General features: G+C 41.0%; 1 protein-coding gene across 2 annotated transcripts in view; it reads right to left on the bottom strand.

Moving 5' to 3' along the window:
* Positions 1 to 14,539, bottom strand: part of DAAM1 (dishevelled associated activator of morphogenesis 1) — a 170,281-nt gene that overhangs the window by 14,784 nt on the left and 140,958 nt on the right. For both annotated transcript variants that reach the window (XM_063089045.1, XM_063089044.1), the window contains 4 exons: positions 13,475 to 13,581; positions 6,378 to 6,462; positions 1,507 to 1,613; positions 224 to 312 (listed from right to left, as the gene is read on the bottom strand). In XM_063089045.1, coding sequence (XP_062945115.1) covers positions 224 to 312; positions 1,507 to 1,613; positions 6,378 to 6,462; positions 13,475 to 13,581 — 388 coding nt within the window. The remainder of the gene's footprint in view (positions 1 to 223; positions 313 to 1,506; positions 1,614 to 6,377; positions 6,463 to 13,474; positions 13,582 to 14,539) is intronic.

Below are 14,539 nucleotides of genomic sequence, written 5' to 3'. Positions count from 1 at the left end.
GGCCCAACCCTGCAGCGGAGCCCAAGAGGTGTGCTGTGAGCTCCAGAGCCCAGGCCCAGCAGGCATGCCAGCCATTGACCTTAAGTAACTATCGATCAGGCTTTCAAAAGATTTCAAGCAAAACATCACAAAAGGGATTTTATTTACTATATGCACTTGGACTGCACTTGTAAATGATCACTAAAGGTGAACATCATTCCCAGTCAAGGTGGCTTGACTTTACCTTCTACTTTAGGTTTTACTTCCGCCACACGCTCTGCAAACTTCTTCTTGAAGTACAGTGACTGCAACCTTTGCTGATAATGATTAATTCTGCAACAGCAAGCATGGGCTAATTAACATTCACTTAATATGTCTACGTTCACTTAATGGACATGAGGCAGAGGTATCCTGGAGAGCCTCCCTGACAAACAAACACACAACAGTTCTTCTCCTGCACAAGAGCTCAGGGCATGAGACCAGCTTCGCCTGGACAGCCCATTTCAGCCTGACCTACAGGGGGTATTCAGGTGATTGCAGCAGAATCTTTAGCTCCAATCAAATAAGGTAGCTGCTAAAAGAAAATAAGAGCCGGCTGCTGTTGACAAAAGCCCCTTCCCTCCCTAGTGTCGCTGTAGCTCTTCTGAACACAGCAGACATAGAGGAATAAGAATATAACGACTCCCCACCCTCCTGCAAATAAAGGACAGTTCCCTATGTGTCTCCCAAGTTTCTTAACTTGTCACAGTTTTGTTTTTGGCAAAAGTGTGAAGTAAAAACTTGTCTCCAGCATCCTTTCCCCACATCATCTTCTCCTTCCTCACCGCTCCAAACCCCCTCTTTCTTCCCAGTTAGTTCCCTGTCTGCTCCCCTCAGGGGAAGAGCTCTGCCTTGAGGTGGACTGAGACCTTCAGGACCACTGGTCCTTCTCTAATGCAGCATCAGTTCTCCAGGCCTGGGTTGGCAAATAGACTCAGCTCACATGCCAAACCCAATTATGAAGCAGTGGATGCCTTGGGGCTTTCTGGAGAAGGGTTCAGAAAGCTTGCCAAGGCTCCGTGGGAAGAGTGCGACGATCGATTAGTGATGTCTGTGCACGCCATGATCTGACACCCAGGCCCTGGCTGTTCAGTTGTGTGGGCTTGAGGCTGGCACTGCTAGAGTCTGTCTACTTTTTTTCCTTATTTGATAACAACCTTGAAATGCCGAGGTACTACGGAGTATAACTTAAAGTAGTACGGAGCATGACACTGATTGGAACCATGAAATGTTATGACTTAATTAGGCTAAAGCACAGGAGTCAGAGAGGTCCAGAAATAGAAATAGTTGTGAAGAAACCCTGAACCTGGTCACCCACAGGCAAGAACTCACATAGACAAAATAATCAAATTCCGTACAACTCAGACTTGAGGAGGTTTTAGAATCTAAAAAGGTTTTAAGTTAAGTCAGGTTAATTGGTCCAAACAACTCAACATGAATAAAAACTTCATGAGGGGCATCTTTCCTTTTTAAGCATCTTACACTCACCGGCTCATCTCAAAAAGGAATCTGTCAGCCTTGGCCATCCGATCCAATTCATGCTTATGTTCCTCCAACAGATCAATGTCACTTTTTTCAGGAACAAATTTTAAGAGCTAAAAAGCACAAGCAACTATTAAAATCAAGGTTCATAAATTAAATCCTTGCAGTGATTTTTCACCTGACAGTTAATTTGTCACAAGATAAAATTTTAACTTCTGTTTAATTCATAAACTCTGCTCAAAGGTGATTAAGATACATTAGAAATGATGAAATCTTTCCATTTCTACTTGAAAGTAGTTAAATTGGTATAAGATTCATTTCTAGCACCTTTCTGTTCTCTGCCTCTCAAATCAGAATTATGGGAGTTCTGTCTGCACCCACTTTGCACAGACCATTAAAGGGACCTTAGAGATTCAACCCTCTCATTACAGAATGATACAAGTGAGGTCCAGAGAGGGTAAGCAACTCACCCAGGATTACAAGCAAGTTTGTGTAATCATCAGAAATAGAACCTAGGTCTCTCTGACTCCCAGCTCTACCCTCTTTTTCTATTATATCATGCTGGAATGAAAAATTCCATTTGATGATGTTCCATTCAATTTGCTTATTTCTCCAGCTTATTTAATTCCATCTCCAGTTTTGCTCCATGTAGAGTTCGATTGGAGGAATACAATGGGACCTGATGTTTTTGATTCCACATTTCATTTTGGAGAGAGAAATGAGCATGGAAGATGGAAGAAATAGTAACAATATTTCAAGATGAAAAAGTGCTTCATTGTGTGTCTAATTTCCTTTCAAGGTATGTATGTATAAGCATAGGACTGTGCATGCATGCTATTTTCTAGATCAAATGCCCTTGGATTTTTTTTTTTTTTTTTTTTTTATTACACCGACCCTCTGGACTTTGAGATTCTCTCCATAATTTGATATGGTATTAGATGGTCCATTTAGTAGGTTTTCAAGTGTTTGTTGAGTTTAACTGAGGGACTTCAGAAAAGGCAGTTAGTCTGGGTGCCACCAGCAGGGAAAGAGAATTGGAATTACAAGGAAGGAAGTGTGAGGAATTACAGAGAAGTAGTGTGAGTTTGAGAATATGTTCCAGGCAGACTGCATATTGTGTGCTGGCACGGGCAGCGCGGCATTTATGCCAGTGAAAGTGTGGCTGTAATGGCAGTGGAGAGGACAGGGGTGGGCAAGGGCAGGGAGTAGCCAGGGCCTTATAAGAAGTTCAGTCTTTATTTTGGAGTCATTAGCATACCTTATAAATCTGATGTAGGGGAATGAGTTTGCATTTTGAGAAGATCACTGTGCTTACAGAATGGAGAAAGAATGAGAAGGGATCAAAAATGTTAGGGGATTGTGACTGGATCACTGGTGCAGTAATCCAGGCGAGACAGGATGGTGGCTTGGACTGGGTAGGGACAGTGGACAGATTCTAGGCCTACTTAGGGGGTTTGAACAGAACTGGCCTGGCATGTTGATGGACTGTGGTGGATGGAGGAGGCAGCGTCAAGGATGAGGCCTGGGTTCCGGCTTAGTCAACAATGTAAGCAGAATGTCAGAGGGAACCCAGGAAGAGAACTCTGGACGTGGGGTGGGATGGGGTGGGGAGGAGAAGGTGAGTTGAGTGCTTGACATGCTCACAAGAGAACCACCTAGTGATTTCTAGTAGGCAGTTGGCAAATGGGCTTGAAATCCTAAAGAGATCTGTGTGGAAGACAAAGCATTGGCACTGGTTGTAACAGACAGGTTACTAAAGGCATGCATGTAAGACAAATAGGGGAACCATCAAGGAAAAAAAAAAGGCAGGGTTGGAGAGAACCAGTGCTCAAGGGATAGGACCAAGACGAGGAGGAACCTTCAAAGGAGGTAATGGAGGTGCAGCCAGAGAAGCCTACACGGCATCACGGGGCCAAGGAAAGAAAGCATTTCATCACGAAGCAAGTGGCTACTGGTGTCACACACTGCCAAGAAGTGTCCCCTGGCTTTGGCAACAAGGAAGTTGTGCGTGCCCTCAGTGAGACCAGCTCTAGAGGTGAGGAGGATAGACAGGAGATAGACAGGTTGACGAAGGGTGAAAGGAGGTGAGTGTGGACAAGCTTTCAAGAACTTTGGCTCTGTCAAAAGAAGAGAGGACAGTAGCTAGATGACACCAGCTAGATGGAATCTTAAGAGGTGTGTGTGTGCTAATGGCTGAGACTTAAACAAGCTATGAGTCGAGAGGGCGAGGTTGAAGAGACAGAGGAGGGGTCTGGCTGGGCCACAGACTAGCAGGAAGGAACGGGTCAGAGCAGAGGCAAGGGACACCCCCGCTTTCCTAATGGGATGGAAGAGGGGAAAGACGGAAGTGTGTGCCTGCCAGAGAGTTCCTAGGTCTGGCAGCCTGATAGTGTCTAGGCATTTCTGTTCCCATGTTCAAATGATGACACCAGACAGGACATGTATCTTCTTGCTCTTCCTCAGTGCAGGGAGGCAAGGTGATAGGGCATGGAGAAGAGAGGAGTAAGAAGCAGAAAGCGTTTGTTTTCTCCTGTTAGTTTGGATTTTTACCTACTGGGCAAGGAAACTCACTTCTAGTCTCAGGGATCCTTTCACCAATTTCCACAGCTGCCCCCATCTCCAACCCACCATCTAGCTGTGCTGAGCCCACCAGGCCCTGCTCAGGATAACACCATCACTAGGTCTCTTTTGTGACTTATAAGAGCACAGCAAGAGGCACATGCTGAGGTGCTCAGTCCCCTCTCAAAGGAGAGTTGAGTAACGAGCTGTGTGGACAGTTTTAAGAGAGAAATGAAGAGTCAGGCAAACACTGGGGAATAAGGAGAAAGGTACGTTTTCCAAGAAAGAGGGGTGTATAGATCTCATCTGAGATCTGCGCTCAGCAGCTCAGAGAGAGGAAGGAAGGAATGTGGCCCAAATGCAAATCATAAATAGGAGTAAGGAGATGCTGGCATCAGTACTCGTGTGGGAAGAGTGTTGTAGGCAGGAACAGAAAGCAGAGGAAGAACAGTAAAATCAGGAGGAAAAGAAAGAGCATGGGAGATAGCCAGAGAGTGAGACACACATGGAATTATCAGGAGGTCAGAAAATATCCTACTTGGCCAGATTCTGCTTCAGTAGACTGATTTTCTTACTTGTATTTATTTGAAGTACATTTTATTTGCACTGCAAGCCCTTTTGGCAAGATTTTGAAATCCTTTCCCTCAAGGAGGAATTTTGCTGGATGCAATTTCACAGTAAACAGATCTTGTGGAATTTTAAACATAACCTTGTCAATAGGGGCCGGAGGCACAAGGGCTAAAGCAGCTTTGCATACAGTTCTTCCTTTTGGGTTACCAACATCTGATGCATGCAACTTGAATGTGGGGTCACCTGGGAGCTGGGAGGGGCAATGGGGGCTGGGCTCCACTATTCCAGAGCAGAGACTCTGTTTTGATTGGTATACAGGCAGGGAGCAAAGTGTTTGTGGAGGAGCTCGAAAACGCTCTAAAAAACGAATTTCCGATTTAGGGAATACTTTTAAACTATTCATACACAGTGCTTCCTAGAAGACTTGAGAACATAGTCATTAACTATTTTGATGATTAAAGCAAATTTTTAAAGGACAGCATGAAAAGTTTTTCCACTGCTAACTGTGAGAGTGTTCACCTAGGACAATTCCAGATGCAGAGGTTACTGAGAGGGGCAGATCCATTTAGAGAGTGACACTGCTCATCTCATTTCTCCCTGCTTTGTGTCTGAGGCCCTCGAGGACAGCAGGGACAAACATGGTAAACACGCAGGCAAACAGACAGGTACTCCACCCAGAGCAGCGCAAAATATCCCTTTGCTCTGCTCCTGGAGCTGAGCATGCCCACAAGTGAGACCTCGAGTTTAACCTAGAATCATAGCCACTTTTGCCCACAGTTAACCTTAAGTGGATGTGGTTCTGACAAATGTGGACCTCTTTACCAAAATCACTCAGAATATGATTCCATTTCAAGGACAATGAGACAGAAAGATGGAACAGTCACAGAGCATTCTGAGACCATCATCAAAAAGCACACCAAGGGGCAGAGGGCAGAGACAGGTGACAATCCCTGGAATATGTGCTAGTTCACAACACTGTCATGTGGGGGACAACTGAACACAGCTGCTGAACACATGATATAGAGTGGCTAAACAATAATGCTACAGAAATACGGCAGGTAGAGAGACCAAGTCGCCACATTAAGAATAAAAATTATATCCAAATACCAGGGACAAAGATGTGCACTGACTGCATATAAATCTGCACATGTTGGCCCTGGCATTTGAATTTACTGCCATTTATGACACAAGAGGGTGCCACAGACCTTACAGAGACAAGACTTAGGACCAAGAAACTTACAACCCACCTGGTGACACATATGAGTACTTAGATAGAGATTGACAGCTGGGGGTCAACAGTGGCTTTTGTGGTTGTGGGAATAGTGAGCCAAGACCAAGACACAAATTATATTACGAATTTAGTAATGTGTCAGTTTATGTAGTACAGTTTGTGATTTCATAGTGTGAGTGAGATTCTTGATATTCCTGTGGAACACAGATTTTCTACTAAAGCCAGTAGATTTATATGATATACTAAGATATAACAATTGCAGCTTTAGGCGTAGAATCTGGCACTGTGGGTCCTAGCATTTGACAGACTCATGACCTTCCTTCTAACCATCCTTCTGAGGAACAATGAGAGAATGAAGTCATAAAATCTCCAGATAGAGCCACATGGAACCTTGGTTCAACCTCCTCAATTAAGAGAATAGAAAATTATTTACTAGCAACTACCAGATTTTCTCAATACCCCACTCCCTATTGAGAGTCAGCTGTCACTCACGCTCTGAGATATGTCCAAAGCTCACCTGTTCCAGCATGTCCTTGGGCAGATCTTCCTGTTCATCCATTGTCAGAATTGCCCGTTTGATTTCTTCATTGGATAATTTCAACCTGCAGAAAGAATATTTTATTTTGTTGTTAATAATGTTGGCTTGAGTATTAAAGTTTAACACAAGATAATTAATTTTGCTACTCCAGCTGCTGATTTTCAAATACTGGTTTTCTTGAAATCTCTCAGTGAAAGCTTACTTCCTGACACTACTGCACCTAAAAATAGGATTTTGAAACTGATTTAACATTCTTTCAGGACTTCGTAATGCTCTGCTGACACAGAGAACAAAGCTGTTGTTTTCTATCATATCATTTCCTTAAGCAAGAAATTGAAAGACTGGAAATAGAGAAAACACCCATATACAACTGTTTTATACTTAGTATGCATGAATTGCAGGTGAGAGGAGAAAACTATATTCCTGACCTGATTATATATGAGGAGTTTTTAAAGTTTGCTGTTGTGTTAAAAGTGGGTTTTGAGAAGGTTAGAAACTACAAGTCATTGTTAAAAAGTTAATATGCAGGCTGGTCAATAAGCTCAGTTGGTTGAAGTGCTGTGTTAACAACACCACGGTCAAGGGTTCGGATCCCCATACTGGCCAGCCACCAAAAAAATAAATAAATAAAAAGTTAATATGCAAAATAAAAAATGTAAGCACTTCATAGTTGAGGAGTTTTCACATATATTATTTCACTTGATTCTCAAAATACCTGTGATGGTCATTTTTCTCAATAGATGGGGAAACCGAGGCTTAGCATGGCCAAGTGATTTGCCCAAGGTCAAACATGGAAAGTGACAATACAAACCCAAACTCTTTATTGCTAATCCCAAACTCTTTTTACAAATATGGCTTATCTGGTTAATATCTCATAGGGTAAGATTTAAGCAAAAACACAATCTGTTTTTTTGTCTACCATAAACTTAAATGATTTCCTAATTAGGGATTTGGATCTTGATTAAATCAGGACAACAAAGTATTGATTGTAACATATAAGAGTCATGAAATTAAAACATACTCAAAAAAATGTGTTTTTATTAGGTGCAACAGTAATCTTAACGGGGGCAAAAATTTGTAATCACATTATTAGCTGTGATAATAGAAATATTCTTTTGTTTGGTTTGTAAGCATTAGCCCCAGACATTTAGGACTGGGGATGAAGACATAAACGCACAAATATAAAGCAAGATGTTCACATGTCACAGGTTACTTTTGAAGGTAGGGGTTTCATATTAGACAGGCTGGGTCCCAGTCATGGCTCTGACACTTTCTGGTCAGTGTGATATTGTAAAAAAATTTTATAAAGCCTCAATTTCCTCATCAGTAAAGTAGGGTGAATAACAACTACATTAAAAAAAAAAAAAAATCATGTGTGTTTGTGTGTGGGCGTGTGCATGCATATACAAAGAATAAGTGAAATAATGCCTGTTAAATGCCTAGCATGGTTCCTGGCCATAAAAGGGGCTCAGTAAACTGTATGTATGCTCTACAGGCAGACTTTTCTATACCAGGGAAAAAAAAGTAGCAGTGTTTTTGTGACCTTAATATTCATGAGCAGCTAATAGATCACTAAACAGCACTTAGTATGGTTATTACAAACACTTCCCAAAGCACTCTCATACCCATTATTTCACCAGAGTTTCCTTTCTGTTTATGATACCCATTAGGCCAAGGATTATTAAATGTGAATTAGAAGATGTGGTTCTTATTTTAAAGGTGATTATAATCTCTGAGAGAATCAGATGACAAGCTGAAACACTCAAGACACAAAGACACAAAGCTACATAATGCTCACACTCACAGATGAATGTGAGGGCTCAATGAGTGGAAGGGTGGACTCAAAGGCAGTGGGAGAATAAAAAAAAAAACACAAAAATACCCCCAAGTGAAGCTGGATGAGACACACCTCACTGTGGATAATCCTGGTATCCTTTGTCTAGACTTTGACATCTTTAACATGATTTTGTTAAAACCATCTACTCTGCTATTTAGACTGAATATTGTTTCATGTGCCAGTAAGTAGGAAAGAGAAGGAACAAATTTGGGAATCCTATTGTACTAATAATATTCTCATGTTCTCAAGTCCTAATACAGCATCTAGGCAAAATGCCAAGTTGTCCAGGTTAACAAATAAGACACATTCTATCAACTCATCTGACCTGTGGTGCCAATCATAACCTCTGAGCTGTGTATGGCAACCCTGGTCCTGGTGGACTTCTCCAGATTGTCATTCCTGGGACAATTATTGCCTCATGAACGTGTTCACCAGAACATCATGACAGAAAATCCTCATACTTAACTCAACAATTTAGTTAAGTTGGCATGGGTAAATATACAACAGGGGGAAAGATGTATCACAGCATCAAGGTCTCAACCGTACAAGCCCTAAATTTAGCCCTAGATTCTAGGACACTGAAGGCTCTTGAGTTAGTTTAAGTGCAAACACCATGGTAAGGCCATACAAGGCCATGGAAGAGTAACATTAGGGAAGGTTGAAACTGCCACTAATGAAAACCAACTGGCTGTGGAAACATCTATAATCATCAGGAGAAGAATGCTGCTTATAAGAAAGAAATAAATTGTTTCTGTGTCCTTTTCACACTGAGTAGAAGAAACCATTTTATGGTGTAGTTCTGCTGAGTCTTTCTGTTTTGCATTTAAAAGAAAAGGAGTTGAAAATCAGAGTGAGAACAATACTTGAAGTATCAGATTTGCATTTCATTAGCTCCCCATATGGAATGCAGAACTTCTTGCTTTTGAAATTGCATATAGAGTATTTATGCTCTTCAACCCCCAGAGGCTGTCTGGACTAAAAACTAGTTCTAATTCATAACAATTTTGATTTCTCTTAATGTGGCCTACAAAGAGACATTAATGGATAGTATTTAAGAAAATCTACCTGTCAACACAATGCCATGCACGTGGCCTGCTGGATCAAAGAAACCCTACCTTAGGGAAAGGGGAGAAGGGTACCCCGCCCTCCAGGATGGTTCTACAGGTTGCAGAGTTCTTAGTATCATCTTTCATCTACAGAATGAGTTTCTAATCTCTGTAATTTAAGGACCCTACCAGCTCTAGCCTTTTAATTGCTTTTAAAGCTTGGCAGTGTTCTGGTGTGCTAGAGGGTGGCAACTTCTGAGACATCCACTTAAACTTTCTTTACAAGGCAGGAAACAAACTGGCCATCTTAAAACTGTAAACTCCACCTTGCTCTACTCAAGTATTTCAAAAATTTGCCAAGAGAATTGGAATATCCAGGCGTGATTAAAGTAAGTTAAGGGTGGATGGCTAGATCAGCCTTAGCTCTGCTTCAGTGGACTTAAGCCAAATCCCCCTCCTTTAAAGTAGTTTTTGTGGTTTACTGCACCTAGGCTGCCATGTCAAGTGAGCATCTGGAAAAAAAAGAATGGTAGAACACTTCATAAAACTGTATTTTAGGTGGGTTCATTTTGCAATATAAATCTGCTTCCAGTTTCTTTCTTTTTTCTTTTTCTTTTTTTTTTTTTTGGAGGGAAGAGATCTGTTTTAGGGAATAAAACAGAGTATACTTTAAATTGCTACATGCCACCCATATCCACACAGAGGAAAATTGTTGCTGACTCTGCCCAGGGCCCAAGGAATGAGTTTTCATTCTAAGGTACGTTGTGTCCATTCCACTCTCTTGCCACATTGTGAAAGGCACAGTCCCTCCTGTTCTGGAGCTCCTCATTCAAACTCACACCTTCTAGGCAGTCCTTGCTGAGAGCTGCGAGTGGTGGTGGCCACTCGTGCTGTAAATGCCCTACTCACCCAGGCATGAGGTGAGCCTGTGTCTCCTCCCTGCTATGAGCTCTTTCCAGCTGCCCACTCAGCTCCAGAGGAGGCCATGGCAGATGCCCCTGACCAAAGGGTCCTCTAACCTTTGTAGCATGTGAGGAAGAGCTCTGAAGGGCAACCACACACTGTGGACACATGTGCTCCTTATAATAAAGCCTGTGAAATATGCTATGAGAGGACTGTGATGTAATGATTGCATTGCTGTGAAATAAATCCCTTGTCAGCAAGATAAGAAATAGGTTCGCCAGTCTTTGGTAATGAAATATAAGCAGAAAGGTAGGAGGACAGTAAGTGTGAAAAGGCAGGAAATCCTGACAACATCTTTGAAATATTCTATTCATTTCCCCCAAGAACAAAATCAGTCTCCAAGTCCTACAAGGTATTTCTTGGTTTTTCTTGATTCTGTCCCTCATCAGGTCTCACCTGGATAATGGAAAGAGATTCCTATGTGATGACTACCCTGCCTTTCCAACATGTCTTGAAAACCTCTGAGAGACCAAACTTAAAACCTTATTAAAACAAACAAACAAACAAACAGCTTTACTGAACAAACTGCACCAATTCCTGATCCCATGGATACATAAACAGGCCATTAACTGAGCAGCTACCATGCTTAGGCACCCTGCCAGGGGCTTCACATATGCCACGTACTGAGAAGCCCACTGCAAAACCGCTGCTTTTGTGATCTCCCTTTTACAGCTGAGGAGGTTATGGCTTAACCCTGGGCTAACTCATGCTCTTAAAAAGGCACAAGACATGAATCTCAGGCTCTCCTGCCTGGTTTCATTCAATCCAATCGGTAACCCTCTGCTGTGATCACAAGGATGTCTTTATCAACCATACTTATATCCCTCCTGGATCTGCCACTGCTGTGTGCCTCCTTAGAACTGCCTTCCCTGTCCCCTCTGTCCATGTAACTTGCTGTCCCTTTTGAGGCCCACCTTCTCTGGTAAACCCTGCTGGCTCTCCTCTCTCACATGGCCGACCTCCCTGTCTCCTTCCAGTCAGATCAGTGTATGCCCTGAACAGTTCACAAGTCTTCTCACAGGGTTATCATTCTTCTCCAATCAGCCATGGAAAGGCAGCAACACAATCTTAAGTTTTGGTACCTCTTAGGGCACCCAGCACAGTGCCAGGCAAATAAATGCTCCAAAGTGGCAACTGTCTAAGAAAAAAGTATCAAACATGCTTTCACATATCTTTCTGTGCTTTAAGCCCCTAGCTCTGTTTGTGATGAAAAGGGGAGAATGAAAGGTAAACTGCTGACTGGTCCAAAAACTAAAGAAGATATAAATTAAAATTAAATTTGCTTAATTTCTTTCATTTTTACCACAACACATTTAACATGTCAGTCGTGTGCTTTCCTGGTAAGAGAGTAAAACAAATAATCACTGAGCAGAAAAGGATGTGGTACTGAATCCTCTGTGGGAGAGAAGGTTTTAGAATCCAATCAATATAGTGCAATCACCGTAAGGTCAACTGGGACTCAAATTTACTTTGTAAAGCACAACATGCTTCTTAATTGTACTTATTGTAATAACCCTTATTTATTAAATTGGATTTTAACAGAAAACCTAACAGATATGAGGAAAGTTCTTAAATTTGTCTTCTAGAGAGAGCTGAGACAGACACATTTGAGTTCTAACTCACCTTAGGTTCTGACACTTTTGCGGTAACAAGGGAATTACATGCCAGAAATATAAAATAATTCCTTCCATAATGGGATGGGAAGTTTGCCAAAAAGAGTTGTAGCCTTATCTATAACTTCTGTAATTACCCTGGTTGGCATTTAGTACTGAGAATAATCTGCCTATGAGGAACTAAGTCACGGCTTTTACTCTTCAAGCATTTCAACACTATAGATATTCAGGGTGATAGCTCCCATTGTCAAGTTGTTTAAAAGAGTTCATCTAGACTGCATAAGCACAAAATATAGGGAGTAATTCGAGCATTGAAAAAAAAATACAACTTTCCCTAAATCTTCATTTAATTTTGCTATTAAGATTGTTACTTATGAAAAGGTAACAAAACAAATTGTACACACTGTAGAAGAAAATTAGGTAGACCTTCAAATTATTTTTAATGGTATCTTCCTAAGGCAGATATTTTATCTAACCTGAGCATGGTTCATGGAGCAAAAGTCAGAATAAATACAGGGCCTGGCCATTTACATAGTTTTCAGACAGAGGAAGAAATGAAATGCTAACAGAATGGTTCGTGTTACCTTACTAGTTGCATTAAAATTCAGGGATCTCACTAATGTTCAATTTCTCTTTCACTAAAAGAAACACTTGCTCCTTAAAGCAACATATATCTGGCTAACGATCAAGCTTCCATGCTGAAAACCAAGCAGCAGCTCTTTGTGTTAAAAGAAACTCATTCTAAGACCATCTAATTATAAGAGCTAATACTTTCCCTCTTCACTCTTCCTGAAAGAGAAGTCACCTTATACCAGCCTCCATGCATATACAACATTCCTTCCAGAATGTAATTTATCTTTAAAGCCTCAGCATTCAGGATTCTTTACATCTTCATCTACCTCAAAAGCATTAGGTGGTTTTGCCTAATGTGAACGTCCCTTTTAGAGAAAAGAAAAAACTGATATAGCAAAGCTACTTGAAATGCCCAGAATGACCTTACAACACTGCCTAAAGCTGCAATCAGATTTCTGGCTCCCAAATTTCCTTTCTTCTTTTCAAGTTCCAAGGCTGTGATGGTTCACTAATTATGAGAAAGATTTCTGAACAGGAATGATCTCAATAAATTAGCATTTCACTAAGATTTGAGATTTACATATCATGTTAGCTAAAAAAATTCTCAAAAAGAGCATGAAACTATATAACCTTGAAATATAAAAAGGTGACATTAGAAAGCAAAAATAAAACAAAAAGCCTTCATCCTTGGTCTTGATTCTGTGACAGTGTTACTCAATGACCAAGGTATCTCCAAGGCCAAGACATGTAAACAAACATTAAGTCTATTTTACAGGCCTTCTGGGAAAAAAAAATTGACTTAGGATGTCCTGCTTTTAAATTTAGAAGTCTGTGGAAATTAAATGCTAAGAAAGTAGGCATCCAGCTGTGATACATTACACTAGGGAAAATAAGCACCAAGAGTTCTCACCTTAAACAGAAGGGACCTCTAAAGACCTGGACCACAGCAGACTGCAATTAAAATTAAATTAGCAAAATGTGGTTTTGAGCCATATAACAAAAAAGTTAGTCTTACTAGAAATGTTTATTCAATGTCAACAATACCTTGATAGAAGGATGTTGCAGTTCTGAGCTCTGCGACCATCAATCACTGAAAGCTCTTTGACTTTAAGTTTGGAACTCAGTGTGTCATCAATGGCATCTGCTTCTTTCTGTAAAGAGAGGAAAGAAATCCATTAAAGTCAAACAGTGACATTCAGACTTCAGACACATGCTTTTCCTTTACATTTTCTGTTCTCACACACACACGTACACACGTACACAATATATACACATATACACATGGGCACAGCTGAGATGGTGAGGTGGGGAGTGTGGAGAGGTGGTGGAATTGATCAGAAAGGCTGCAATCTAATTGACAAAGGGAAATAATGAGAAAAGCTGACCACCCACATTTGAAAACACATTATTTGGAAGAACAAAGTGCTTCTAAGTTGAAGATGCTAAGCGTGCGTAAATTATCAGTCAGTGGTGCCTTCCTTTTGTCCCCCAAATCCTTACAGATAGTAGACAGAAGAACTGTCACCATGAATCAAGCTCAGTTGAGGCTTGCCATTGCTGGTCCAGCCATTTGCAGGGCCCATTCACCCCAGAACCATCTGCATCCTGAGCACTCAAAAATGCCTAACAATGAAACCTCCCAAACATCTTCATATGGAACAGGAAGCTCCCAAGGCCAGATGGTATCTTTCATTACCCTGCAGCCTGATGGACAACAGAGAGGGGCCAGTTCAAGGCATTAATTCAGTTGCCTGAATTAACAATAAAACATTACTTGCACATTTTGCTGTTGTACAGAAAGCTGTAAGCAATGATGACCAGTCATAATTTATGGGGAAGTAGGCATGAAGTAATTATATATAAAATATAGCTTGAATAAACTGGGCATCAGAGGTACTGATAAAAAAAAAAGTTCAAAGTGAGAACATAGACTAACTTGATAATTAGCAAGTTTGGTTTCATTAGCAGGAAGGATTAATTAAAAAAAAATTATGGAATTTAAAAAATGTAAGGAAACCAAAGACCTCTGGAACTGAATAACAGTTTGGGGAAAAAAGGCAATATGGAATTTATATCAGGCACCATGTGATCAAACATCAACTATCTATT

The sequence above is a fragment of the Cynocephalus volans genome, chromosome 3 (assembly GCF_027409185.1).
Source record: "Cynocephalus volans isolate mCynVol1 chromosome 3, mCynVol1.pri, whole genome shotgun sequence".
Classification (NCBI taxonomy): domain Eukaryota; kingdom Metazoa; phylum Chordata; class Mammalia; order Dermoptera; family Cynocephalidae; genus Cynocephalus; species Cynocephalus volans.
Note: the sequence above shows the minus strand (reverse complement) of the source record. Positions and strands in the feature narration are given on the sequence as shown.